This window comes from Macadamia integrifolia, chromosome 3 (genome assembly GCF_013358625.1).
Source record: "Macadamia integrifolia cultivar HAES 741 chromosome 3, SCU_Mint_v3, whole genome shotgun sequence".
NCBI lineage: Eukaryota > Viridiplantae > Streptophyta > Magnoliopsida > Proteales > Proteaceae > Macadamia > Macadamia integrifolia.
Genome location: NC_056559.1, coordinates 27,571,127 through 27,584,454, shown reverse-complemented (window position 1 = coordinate 27,584,454; position 13,328 = coordinate 27,571,127). Strand labels below are relative to the sequence as shown.

At 37.5% G+C, this 13,328-nt stretch overlaps 1 protein-coding gene and 1 long non-coding RNA gene across 2 annotated transcripts; both read right to left on the bottom strand.

Annotated features, from left to right (window-relative positions):
• Positions 1 to 5,336: 5,336 nt before the first annotated feature.
• On the bottom strand, positions 5,337 to 6,451 carry LOC122073013. The gene is made up of 2 exons (XR_006138624.1): positions 6,255 to 6,451; positions 5,337 to 5,610 (listed from the first exon to the last, which is right to left on the bottom strand). It is a non-coding gene; the product is annotated as an uncharacterized LOC122073013 (long non-coding RNA).
• Positions 6,452 to 9,299: 2,848 nt separating this feature from the next.
• On the bottom strand, positions 9,300 to 12,080 carry LOC122073184 (GDSL esterase/lipase At1g71691-like). Its single transcript, XM_042637720.1, has 5 exons — positions 11,631 to 12,080; positions 11,436 to 11,557; positions 10,160 to 10,399; positions 9,824 to 10,073; positions 9,300 to 9,638 (listed from the first exon to the last, which is right to left on the bottom strand). Exons 1-5 carry the CDS (start codon positions 11,929 to 11,931, stop codon positions 9,418 to 9,420), a joined length of 1,134 nt encoding a protein of 377 aa, XP_042493654.1. The 5' UTR covers positions 11,932 to 12,080; the 3' UTR covers positions 9,300 to 9,417.
• Between the last annotated feature and the right edge of the window lie 1,248 nt (positions 12,081 to 13,328).

The window sequence follows — 13,328 nt, the reverse complement described above, 5'->3', positions numbered from 1 at the left end:
GTTTCCACCAATAATATACAATGGCTAGGTCTTCACCCTAGTTTTCTCAGAATGATTTGAGAGGCCGCACCCACGGCAAATAGGTTTAGGTAGTAGTAACTACCAAGGAACACATAGCCCCTGTGTCCAGCACCCACTGAATACTAATCAAAAATAAAGTTGGGCTTATAACAATGCCCTAAAGTGAAGCACTTATACATGCAAATTTTCCCCAAATAGACTACAACTATCACTTAGGCATTTTATCAAACATCTTACCTACAATGACAAGAATCATTAAATGGGAAAATTAAAGCCATTGAATTAAAGAACTTGTACTTATATGATATAGATCTACCCTATATATTATTGAAAAAACATAAACTGTATCGAACCAGCCTAGGAGATCGGTGAGGGTATGTAAACTTTAGTCTCACATTGCTTAGGAAGAGATTGTTAAGTTAGTTAATAACCTCTATGTTGGGTCCCGGTTGATACTGAGAGGTGGGCTGATTCAGTGTGCCAAATATTTTTTCATTTTTCAGTTGTACCCCTAATGTGGCAATCACTATTTATACTTCAATAGATACATACACAGTCTACTGATGTTGCCCAGAGCTGTTATACATACTACTGACAATTCTTACTGTTGTACAAAACTTACACACATAACCTGTATTGCTGCCTAGAGCTGTCTCATAAACCTCACATGATAATCACTATCTCATACATACATAGTTGTATGTGTATCTACACTGCACCACCAAGTGGCCAGGTCTACCATATGTACACACCCATTCTGCAGCCAATCACTCCAATCCACAATACAAATATGAGCATACACATCCACAATACAAGAAATATGTGCTTCGACCAGTTGCCTACATGCACAGAGTAATGACCATTGTCGAGCTCAGTATGTACTCAACATTAATTATAACTGCACCCACAGCCAAGGGAATACATTCTCAGTTTCCACCAATAATATACAATGGCTAGGTCTTCACCCTAGTTTTCTCAGAATGATTTGAGAGGCCGCACCCACGGCAAATAGGTTTAGGTAGTAGTAACTACCAAGGAACACATAGCCTCTGTGTCCAGCACCCACTGAATACTAATCAAAAATAAAGTTGGGCTTATAACAATGCCCTAAAGTGAAGCACTTATACATTCAAATTTCCCCCAAATAGACTACAACTATCACTTAGGCATTTTATCAAACATCTTGCCTACAATGATTTATAATAATGAAAATTTGACAAAAGTGAGGTTACCTTGGCAAGGAGTAACCATCGGAGATGCAATAATATCGATCTCCACTTGATGTGGATCACAACCACGTTGTCTCGGTGCAGCCAATGCTTCAATCGAGGTTGGCATTTGGGTTTCTTGAAATAACTCACAAGAACTAAATTCTAGGTTCTTCTTCTTCTTCTTTCTTTTCTCATTTTCTTTACTTTCAATGGAGCAATAATGGTATTCACACTCACACACAAAGAGGAGAAAACTTCTTTTCTATTTCCCTCTTCTTCTCTTTTCTTCCCTTTTTTTTTTCTTTCTCTTGGCAACAACCAATAGAGCTTGTTGCCTTGGTTTCCAGCAGCTTCCTAAGCTCTAATGGAGGCTATGGATCAAGTGCAAAAGGATGGAAATCTTTCCTTCAAACCTTAAGCTTTTCACAAGCTTCAATTCATTTTTTCGACCACCCCTGCAACCCCTCTACCTGATCTCTTCTCTCTGGTGTGTAGAGCTCGTAATAATGAAGAATCTTCAACTTGAATCACCCAAATCTGAGTTGGGATGAGGGAGATATGGCCCTTTGAAGTTGAGCTAACCAGAAAACCAAAAATAGAATCTTCATAGGAGTGGTGTAGGTAATGCCGGTGGCGTGCATAAATCTGACCTTATATCTCATCAAAAGGAATCTCTTAATCTAGACCGTCTAATTAAAATAACGAATAGTAAATCTTAGCCACAAGATTTGAATAATGGAGTCAACTGATGAAGTCATGATGACGTCAGCGATCATCTGTCACTTTTTGTTGTCGATTTTTGATTGGTTGTTTTTTCCAGATTTTAAGGGAACTTGTCTCCCACTCATAAAAGTGAAACGCTTATCAACCATTGTATCCGAATCCTTCAAGATTGGTTTTTTTTCAGATCTCATGAGATCCTTAAGATCAGAATCTTTTTAATACCTTCTATGCATGCACGAAACACCACAACATACCTTGATAAGGTGTAGCACCAGAGCATCAAGGCTTATGCACCTAACCAATCAAATCCCACGCAAAAACATTTATCTCTTCCATGTCAGCTCAAAATCTCAATAGCCTTTGGATGGGCATCAAACCTACGTGGTCAAATCTGGACCATCCATTTCACTTCCCTTTAATCCTCTTTATTACAATCAAGTCTCTGCCTTTATATATTTCAGTGCTTAAAGACCCCTAGCAACTCAGACCTTCAAAATCTCTAAATAACACAAAAGCCCCTGAAATTTGAAAATTAAATCTGGAAAATCCACTCAACATCGAGAGTAGTCTGTTGATTTTTTTGGTTCAGATTTTCGAATCAGTTTCACAAAAACACATGTAACTTTTTCATACAATATCCGATCGAGATAAAACAAAGTGCGTTGGAACCACGACTGGATGCTCTACAACTTTCCAGAAGACTCGATCATCTGAATCAATAATATAAAAATATCAAAATGCCCCTAGATATTTCTAGTGACACATATTCCTTATACAGAATCGGAATGTGACGAAATTAGAACCATTGGAAAGATCTGATTTTTGTCGTATTGTTACATGAAGAAAACTTCTTTTAAAAAATTCATCTTCAATGCTGAAATTACCCTTGATTTCCATGAATACCATAACTTTTTCATACGATATCGGAATGCGATAAAATCAAATGCACTAGACTAGATAAATTACAATCTATCTTTTTCATGGAGAAATAGTTTTCCAAAAATATAATTTTCACTGCCGAAAATGCCCCCGACCATAGATAAGCTAATTTTGTCAGTTTTGACCCAGAAACCAACACCACCTACTATAGATGAATCAAACCACTCCATGAACACAATGTGACTATGTTATCTCATCGATGACATTGAACGATGTCATGTCATTACTTTCGAACACATCACCTAAACTGGCCAAATCATTACTGCCACATGGCTGGGTTGCCAACAAGGACAACCATACAACACTCTAGACCCCTTAATATGGCACACCGTATTTTAATGCCTTGAGGCCCATGGACCATAGAAGACAATATTGTGCTAAGATTAATAGAGCCGAGACATTACATTTATAGTCTGTGCTTAAACTCACAAAGAAACCAAATTTTATGTTGTATGAGAGAAATCTAAATAAGTAGAGAGAATTTTTAAGTGAGAAACTAAAGAATGTCTTTAAATGGCTATGGACAACCTCTATTATAGAATCAAAATAGGAAAACTTTTCGACCATTGTTGCTTTTTACTGGAAGGATGAAGCTGCAACACCTAGTGACGAACAGTTGACGCAGTTGATAATAGAAGAGAGATAGCAAGTTCGAGGAGAGAGAAAGGCACACAGGATAGAGAATAAGAAGAATGGCACATATATTTGCAACAGACAGTGATAGTTATTTGCACGTCTTTTGGTTTTATTATTATTATTATTATTATTATTATTATTATTATTATTATTTTGTATCTATCTCTCTCTCTTGTGTGTGTAATAGGAAAATAGACAGTCATGACATTGGGCAGTCGTTGCAACAGGAAGACTATACAAAGATTATGAGAGTGACGTAATTAAACTTATTTGATAGAGGAAAATGTTTTGCTCCACAAAACGAAGCAAAATTGAGATGATGAAGGCTGAGGCGTACCAACATGCATTTTCCTTAAGACCATAGATGCCTCCTATTGATGCAATCAGAGATATGTGAATTGACCTCCAAGATACAATCTAATGATTGACAGCAGTATCAGTACATTCTCTTATAGTTTGTACTCAAACTTACAAATATGAAACAAGAATAGAGGTGTGGAACCAAGAAACAAAATTTGAAGTTTGAATGAGAGAAATGTAGATAAATTGAGAGATTTAAGTGAGAAAATATCACTATAGAATGTCATTAAATGGCTAGGGACAATCTCTATTTTATAGAGGTGAAAAGACATTTTAGGCACTCTTTCTAAAAGTGGTGACCCCCTGAAAAATAGAGAGCAAATTAGTCCAGTATGGACCTTGACAAACCCCGATATGAAGTATAGTATGTCTGGTGTTTGATGGCCTAAAAACAATGTTAAGTAAAACCCAAAAATGCCAGAGAGCATGCCACTGATGTCAATAAAAATATATCCAATGTCGATAAATTATAAACTAGAAAATTAATCCTTTTTGGAGCAAAATAATGTTTTAAATATTAAAACCCCTTCTTAAGCCAACGCGACACAGGTGTATGTTGAAATCACCATAAATATAAAGGAAAAGAGATACCTCTTTTCAATGAATCCTATCCTTAGATTCTCATTCCTTTATATTAACCTCCAATGTGGAACTAAAGTTTCCACCCAAAAGTGTCTTTCATAAAAAACAACTCTAAGAAATTCAAACCTTGGGTGAGGGAAAACTTTTAAATCCAAATTTTCAAAACCGAACAAATTAAAGGTATTCTGAAACTTTATTTATAACATGTTTTCCAATAATAATGAACATGGAGTGGTGTAATTGTTTTCTCCCTTCCATAATGGAAGGGATGTCGTTATGCAATTATAAAAGGAGAGGGATTTTTAATTTTTTCTTTAAATATATTTGACAGAAAGGAAATTTACTGATGATAAACAAGTATACAACCTAGAGATTTGGAAAAATAAAAATAATGAAGCCATGGAGTGGAAATAGATCAATCTGTCATACGCATGATAGATAATACCTTCCTAACCAGGGCATCTATGATACTAAGGGCATCTATGATACTATTCATTGCCTGTGGATTACAACGAAAAGAAACAGAAATTAAAGAGGCAGCAATTTGCCTCACATCAAAGATAGCAACAGCTGCATCATCTAGGGTGGAATGTGATTTAGATCTTAAAAATAAGTAACAACCTCCTTGTTATCCATCTCCACTTGGAGGTGAGTGATACTGGTTGCAAGAACTTTAGTAAAAGCACACCAGGTTGACAGAGCTTCACCTTGAAAAGCTGAATTAAAGTAGTAAGGCAGTGAAACCCGCCTTAACTTGGCAACCCCTATGATCTCTAATTAAATAAAAAGGTTAAAGCACAAGCCTAATTTTAATTGGCCCTGTCATTGATTAATGATGCAATATTTTTTTCAGAACTCATGAAAAAGAAAAAAAAAACCAGGATTTTATTAAGCTCAAATGAAGCACATATAAGTATGCATCCCTTTATTTATTAATTTATTTTTAAATAATTAAACTATCCATAGCATTGACAGATAAGAGAATCTTGACCTAATTTACAAAAACCTCCTTTATGTCCCTGTCCAGTACAAAGTTTTACACATTGAACTAGTGAGGTGCATTTTTCAAGTTCAACATAGTTTTGTCCAACACCTTCAACGTTCTTGCTGTCTTCTTCCAGGTACCTTGATGATTGAACTGAAAGATAAACAAAAGAAAAATCAATACCTAGTTTCGTATAGTCAAAGAAATGGAATCTCAAATGGTATTTTAAAAAATAATAAAATTTTAAAGTAATTTATGAATTCAAAAGGAAAGTGATCGAATTATTCTATTTCTTTGATTACAAGTGCGAATAATAGAAAAACTCTTACAAATCAGGTGGTAAATTTTTTTCTTCTCATTTCCATTCCCACAAGTTAAAGCCCAAAATCCAACCAAATATATAACAACAACAACAACATCGATCATAATCTTATCCCAACTAAATGGGATCGACTACATCGATCGGATATAGAAATTAGAAATATAAAGAAGCACAAAAGAGAGACACAACTTGGTTTCTTTAGCATTGCTTGCGATGAGTACATCCAACCAACCCTTACAAATGATAAATTTCAATCAAACAATGTGTATTAAGAGAAAGAACACTACCCATTTGTGTTCCTCATATTTTTAGGTGGCAGAGGCGTCTGTTAATATCTTTTGAAATCAAATCTCTTTGTCTGGACTCTGGACATGGGAAATGAAGATGGGTAGCATTCTTTCTCTCTGCATATTATCATTATAAAAAAAATATGTTACATAAAAGGAAAATTATATGAACTTGAAGAAACACTTACCCATTGCTATGGAAGAGAGAACCAAAATAAGGAGAGATACAACATGTAGAAGCTTAGGTTCAGCCATTTCTACCTGACTACAAAAAACAAATGCAAATTCTTCTAGTGAAGCTTGAGGGGATTTTATAGCAAAATCCATAATGGATTCAGGATTTTCTATGCAAAATCTACTAGAGATTTGTTTTGTAATGTAAGAAGATACATGTCAAAGTTTGGACCCTTAAAGATTTTCCAAAATCTTATGCAATTCTCTTTTATGGCTTTCATTATGACTTGCTTTATTTTGGACAGAGTTCTCTTTCACCATCCAAATATATATAAACAACCATTAATTCAGGATTTTTATGCATAATTCAAGGGAGATCTGTTTTGTAATCTAAGAAGATACATGTTAATGCTTTTCTAAAAAGTTGTTATGATAGTTAATCTCTGCTAAATCCAATGACCAATCACGAGACCCCCTAGCTAGATTCCCTGGGTCCCACTTGACACCCTATGATTGATGACCCTACATCAAGTCAATTTGAGTTGACAAGGTATGGGCTAAAGAGAGGAGTCCAAAGGCAGAAACTGTATTCAGATCATATGGATGAATCCTAACCAAAAACCAAGCCCCAAATAGCTAGAGGGAAACCTAACAGAGGGACCCACTCCAGCATCACGGGATGCTATGTAAAAAAGATAAAAAAAAGTGTCAAGGTGTGAACGATATATCAATTAGGAATAAAGTTTTTTGGATGAGACATAGGGTTACATTTAAATATAGGGGCTACGTCGAGATATAGGGAGCATGGAATGACGTCCTGTGTCCCTTCGGGGACATTCATCTCTGACCGTTATCCTTATGTCTAGGTAAAAAAACACTACCATCACCAAATATAATATATAGTAACCAATGAAATACGTTGCATAGTTCTATTCAATTAATCAGATTTTATTTATATATATATATATATATATATATATAATCTTTGTTGCAATCCTTTTGCTTCTGTTTCTTGTGGACATCTTGTAAACTTAAAATTCATAGATGCCAAGACAATGTAGTTGTTAAATGAAAGGGATGTAAGCTCAGGCAGCCTCTTGTGATTTTGGATCAAAACTCTCATCATGAAAAATTATTTGGATGATCAAAAGTGTACACAACTGCAAATAATCCTTCACAGGTATTATGGAAGAATGTGGGGGTGCTCATGATGGAAACCGAAAAAAAAAGGCTCCATAGTTAAAATGTAAGACAGGGGACAAATCCAGAAATCCTTATGAGAAGTGCTAGCAAAAGGTATCTTCATAATCAAATCTACAATGGAGTGTGGAAAAATTGAAAAGAAAATTATAATTCCAAACTCTAAATCAATTAACAAACTGTTGAAAATGAAGGATTGGAGATAGTTGTGGAAGGTATATAAAAATCAGGCATGTGAAAGATTGGAGATAGATGTTGCTACAATATCTAGTAAATCTAGGAAATTGTCCTTTTTTTCATTTGAAGGTTCACATACATCAAGGTGATAATTCCTTTACTGCAGTTCTATTAACAAACTCAAGTCCCCTTGGTGAGTGAGGCTTATCACATCAAAACCTCACCAACAGCACGAGAGAGTTGTTATTTAAAAGTTAGTTCAATCAAATATCATCATCATGTGTATTAGTATGCATCATCATGTATGTCTATCCATGCACGATAATTTGATCATTACTTGGTACTCTCTTATAGTTTAGAGTTTTCAAAACTCTATTTTACCACTTGACAAATTACGATGAGATTGAAACCTGATATGTGAATATAGGATCTAAGGTTCTACATCTATAAAAACTTGGGTCCCTTTCTGATCAAGCACATGCTAAATAAGATTTCTTTAGGGGGTGTTTGGTTCGGTAAATCTTTGGGATGACATTCTTTAGAATGATAATTCTTAATTTTTGGAGCTGTTTGGTTCCACTAGATTGACCCTCATAAGTGAGCACCCTACTTCCCATGAATGACCATATTACAAAAGATGTGTTCCAAATCTGAGTTTACCTCAACGCTTAAACTTAGATTTGAGCAACCTTTTTACCACCTAATATAAAAGGAGAAAGCGGAAAGAAGTTCTCTACGGAAGCCAATATCTCAACCCGCGAGAAACATGTATTAGCCTCAAGGGAGGGGTGTCAATTCCTAAACCAAACCGGTAAAACCGGCCAGACCAAACTGATAACAACACGGATCGAACCGAAGGGAAGCCTTATTGGTTCGGTTTGGAGTATTGCAACCCCAAAACCAAACCGAACCGCACCGGAAATGGGATGAACCCGAAACCAAACCAAAACCGGCTCAAAACTCGAACCGAAACTGAAACCAAACAGGTAAGAAACCGAAACACTCCAAAATTCATTAAAAAAATCAAAATTTGCATAGTTTTGTATACATTTGTATGGAAAGTTAAATCCAAACTGGACCAAAAACCAAAACCAATCCGGTTACAAATCGATTTAAGAAACCGAAGACAAACCGAAATCAAACCGCATCGAAACCAAAACGAAACCGAAACCGGAATTTCCTTATTGGTTCGGTTTCGATTTCGGTTTCAGCTTTCCCACAACGAAACCGACTCAACCCGAATCAAAACTGAGCCGGACCAACCGATTGACACCCCTAGCTCAAGGCAACCAAACGATTTTTCAAAAAAAAAAACATAATTCAGAAGAATGTCTATCAAAAGATTGATATTCATATCTGATATATACACCATTTGATTTACCGAACCAAACACCCCCTTAGGGGACCATGTAGGAAATCTTTACTATTAACGAACTGGGCCAGCTTTGAGTAGGCTATACCAGCAGGAAATGAGATTGACCTTAAGGCCTTAGGGCAAAGGCCACGGATGGGCCTCACATTCACTAGTTATTGAATAGATCCATCTAACTCATCACAAGTAAACTTGTTAGAAACATAAATGAGGACTAATCACCATTAATAACACATCTAATACTCCAGAAATAATGGAACTGCAACTCTCTCTCTTTCTCTCTCTCTCTCTTCATATTCCATACCATTACTTAGTCTCAAAATCAAACTCCAATATTATATATAAATCCTTCCAAATCCCTTATAAAAGCTCAATTCATAGACATCATCATCTCTCTAACAAGTAAATAGTACTTTTTTGGCTCAAGATCAAAGATTTGCAAGTTTTTGGATGTTCATAGGGTAGGCAAGGTTGGTGTTCCCACTGAAGAATTCCTTTCCCATTATGATATTCACAGCTTCTGTTGGGTGGAAAGCATCCCAAAACACATATTGATCTCTGTTGGAGCATGGTGTCTGGAATGGAAGACATGTGATCTGCCCACTGTTGCGCCCAATCCCACAACACCCGCGATCGATCACACTTAACCCTACAAAATAGCGTAAATGTATACATCAACATTTAAGACGCCGAGGGAAAAGAAGTGGGGGAAAAACTCCCTTTTGACACTTCTCAGGAGTCAAATATTATGTTGTTTCACTTAAAAGCTCAAATTTGTAAAAAATGAAATGAGTCGATCAGGTGGGTCGGGTCAGGTAAAAACCCGATTCATACCATATTGTGTCGGGCTCTTGATGATGTCCTGGAACATCTGGTAGGAATCAAGGTATATGAATTTGGCACCAGGGAGATTGGCATTCAGGTTGTCAACTAGAGATCTGACTTTGGCATTGAAGGGAAGAACCAACCCATTTACCGATTCGGAGCACAGGCTATTCGGACTTTGAGCGAGAATGCTCGGTACACAGCCAAGGACTCCAACCCCTGATATCACAAATTTCCGTCCTCCAAGATTGTATAGGCTCTGCAACAAAAATAAACCAGGACGATTGCCAATGTGAGTCAACTCATTAACTCGGAATATTAAGAGGGTTGACAAGGACGACTTACGGTGAGTTGGCGAGTGAACTGTTGAATCAATAGAGTGGCGTACTGTTGGGCGTTGTATTGGTTCCGGGTGGGGTAGTTGGGCAGTAGGTAGTTGTTGAGGTAATCATTACTACCCATCCCAACAAAGAATATGCACTGTCCGATTGCATTGGCCATACGATCGGCCCCCAGATTGGTCGTTATCTGATCAAGGGTGTTCTCAAAGTTCCGTATCTGCTGGTCGAAGGGTATGCGTCCCACCTGATCAAAAGGCAAAATAGCATTTTAGGCATAAGGATCAGCCGTTTGGCCCGACCGGATTGAGATTAATACTGAATTTGGAATTGGCGGGAAAATATGCACTTAAATATTCATTATTCATTGGTAAAAGGTTTTATGCACGGCTTTGTAGGAGAAAAGTGAATATTCACGTACGTGAATGGACATGAACGATCATGATCCGTGGATATGGCATCTATTAAATGAGGAGAGAGAAAATATATGCCATATCCATGGACCAGGGTCGTTCATGTACATTCACGTACGTGAATATTCTCTAGTCTCGCTCTGTAGGTATACAGTTGTACCTGTCAACCGTTGGATAAAGCCATAAAGGTGAGGGCAGAAGTTTAATGACACATCCCCCCTCTTCCCTATCTAACGTCTGGCCGAGATTGATCTCTAATCAGATATTGATCCATTGGTAAGGGTTTTTTTTAATATCAATTTTTCTTCGAAGAGAAAAAAATCCATCCGATCACAAGTTTTGATCTCACCTAAAGAAAAACAAGGGGATATAGTAGACATTTCAATAGCTTGCAGTCTAAATCTTGATCCCAAGATACTAAATTCCATTTCTTTGACTCTCAACAGTAGCAGTCAATTTATTTTTTCTCTTGAGGGCAGGTAGTTGGTCTAACAGTTTAAACTGTAGACCATTAGTCAACAGTCAACCTGACTAGATATCATGAACCAAGCCCACAAAAAAAAAAAGATGCGGATCTGACAGTCCTAATCATCTCTAAGGTGAAACCCTATTTCACTACTGCATGAATGATGTCTCCCACTTGATGAAACAAAATGATGCCATCGAACGGCCATAATTATTCCAAAGTTTTTAATTTACCATGACCCTTTTCATAAATTAAATGCAGAAGGTTGGGCCCCACACATATGGACGGATCAAAATCAAATGGGATAAGCATGCATGAGAGATGAGACCTTCATAAGGATGTGCTTCATTAGCTTTAACTCGTAACCTCAAGAGATGTAAATGCAATGGGAGTATGGAACTCACAAAATTTCTACCGGTGATATCAAGGATTCCTGCAGCAGCCGAAGCATAGTTAATTCCATGCAGCATTTGCTCACCAGATGCTTGAGAATATGCCGGAATGAGTGGAAGACCCAACAGATCAGCTGCAACACAACAACAACAACAACATCAGAGAGAGAGAGAGAGAGAGAGAAGAGGGGTTGGATGTTTTTTTACCAATTTCGTCAACGATGGTGTAACCATTAGAGAAGCGACCAGTTGGGCCACCGTCGAAGTCAATGCCATAAGGGTAGTAGTTGGCCTTGGCAAAGGAAGGAAGGTCATTGTTATTGCCATTGTCAATGAGGGAGTCTCCGAATATGAACATGGCTGGAACCAGCTGATCACTTGTTCTTCCTCCAACTCCATCTGGAGTAGACGCATCAGAGCCACCACCACCACCATTATCTTGGCCTGAAACCAGAGTGATCAACAGGAAGAAAAGAAAGGACAGGAAGGAGAAGCTTCTGGTAGCCATAGCAGCAGGAGTGGAAGAGTGAAGGTGGGAAGGGAAAGAGTGTGTGAGTAACTAAGTTGCGAGGAGAGGAGACTTTAATAAGCGTGTGAAGTTTGAAGTTGGGAGGATAGTTGGTGATCTGTAGTTAATGCTCTGCCCATCTGTTTTTCACAGAGGAGTACTTGTTTTAAGCCTTTATTACCCATGAAGCCTCACCGATGGTTTTGTGAAATTACAATTCTTGAGAGGCTGGGTCTATTGAGCTATGGATGTTTGAGGGATTTTACTGTTTGGATTTGGCATGGTTTCATGCTTTCATGTGAGTGAAACTGTATCAGTTGGCTCACATTGTGGGGGCATCACAGGGAGGACAAAAACTCCAGTGATTTCCATGGTGTCATTAAAATGCAAAATTTCAGTGCACCCTCATCACCTCATGCCCCTTGCAGCCCAGACCCACCATTGGGATTACTGAATCACTAGAATGACTCACAAGCACAGCAGTCAGCAGTCTGTTCAGCCTTTTTTTTTCACCTACTATTATTATTTTGGACAATATACGTCAACTCATGGGCCAATGGGAGAATTCAGATAAGCATCTTCAGCATGGAGTAGTACAGTCTTTTTGCATCTGCTAGTCTAGACTCTAGACGTAGACACACGTAAATGAAAACTCCCTTTCATCATTTTAGGGCAAGAAAATACTGCCCTGTTGGTGTAGGTACATGCCAATGCATGGGTAAAAGGAAATAGAACTTTGCCTGAGAGTGTGGTCTACGCCACTTCTCCTGTATGTGTCTATCTCGTTGGTGTAGGCCGTACTTCCAGACAGAGAATCACTTCCTATTTGTTAAGTAGAGAAAGGGAAAATGCTAGGCACATCAGTTGCAAACTGCAAACTGCAAACTGCAAACTAGCGTGTGTTGTGTTTATCTCTCCTTCCTTCTTCCTTTGAAATGACCCCTTGCCCCTCCTATATGATGTCCCATCATGTGCTTCTATTGATGTCGCCAACTAGATTACGTCATGTGAGTGGTGTGCCTATTCCTCTCCTAAAGAAAAGCATGTATTTAATTGAAACATACTTGGAAAATTAGTCAGTTCTAGATCACATTTGATATTTTAAGCCGATGTTCAATCATGTAAATCATTTTTGCAGGTGGATTTTGAAAATATGCCTTTTTTCTTAAATAAAGATACAAAAAGATTTCTAAAATAACTTCAAATGGGAAAAGACTAGATGGCATTGTTGGGTGCCTAGCCTATGTCACTCTTAATCTTTCCCCTTTGGTAATTATCCCATGCCCCTCATATCCTAGTCCCTTCATTGGTTGAGCGGCTAGTTCTTGCTATCTTCAATTTAAAAATTTCTTTTCGACCAAGATTTTACCTTGATGAAAGAATATATACGTCTCTTT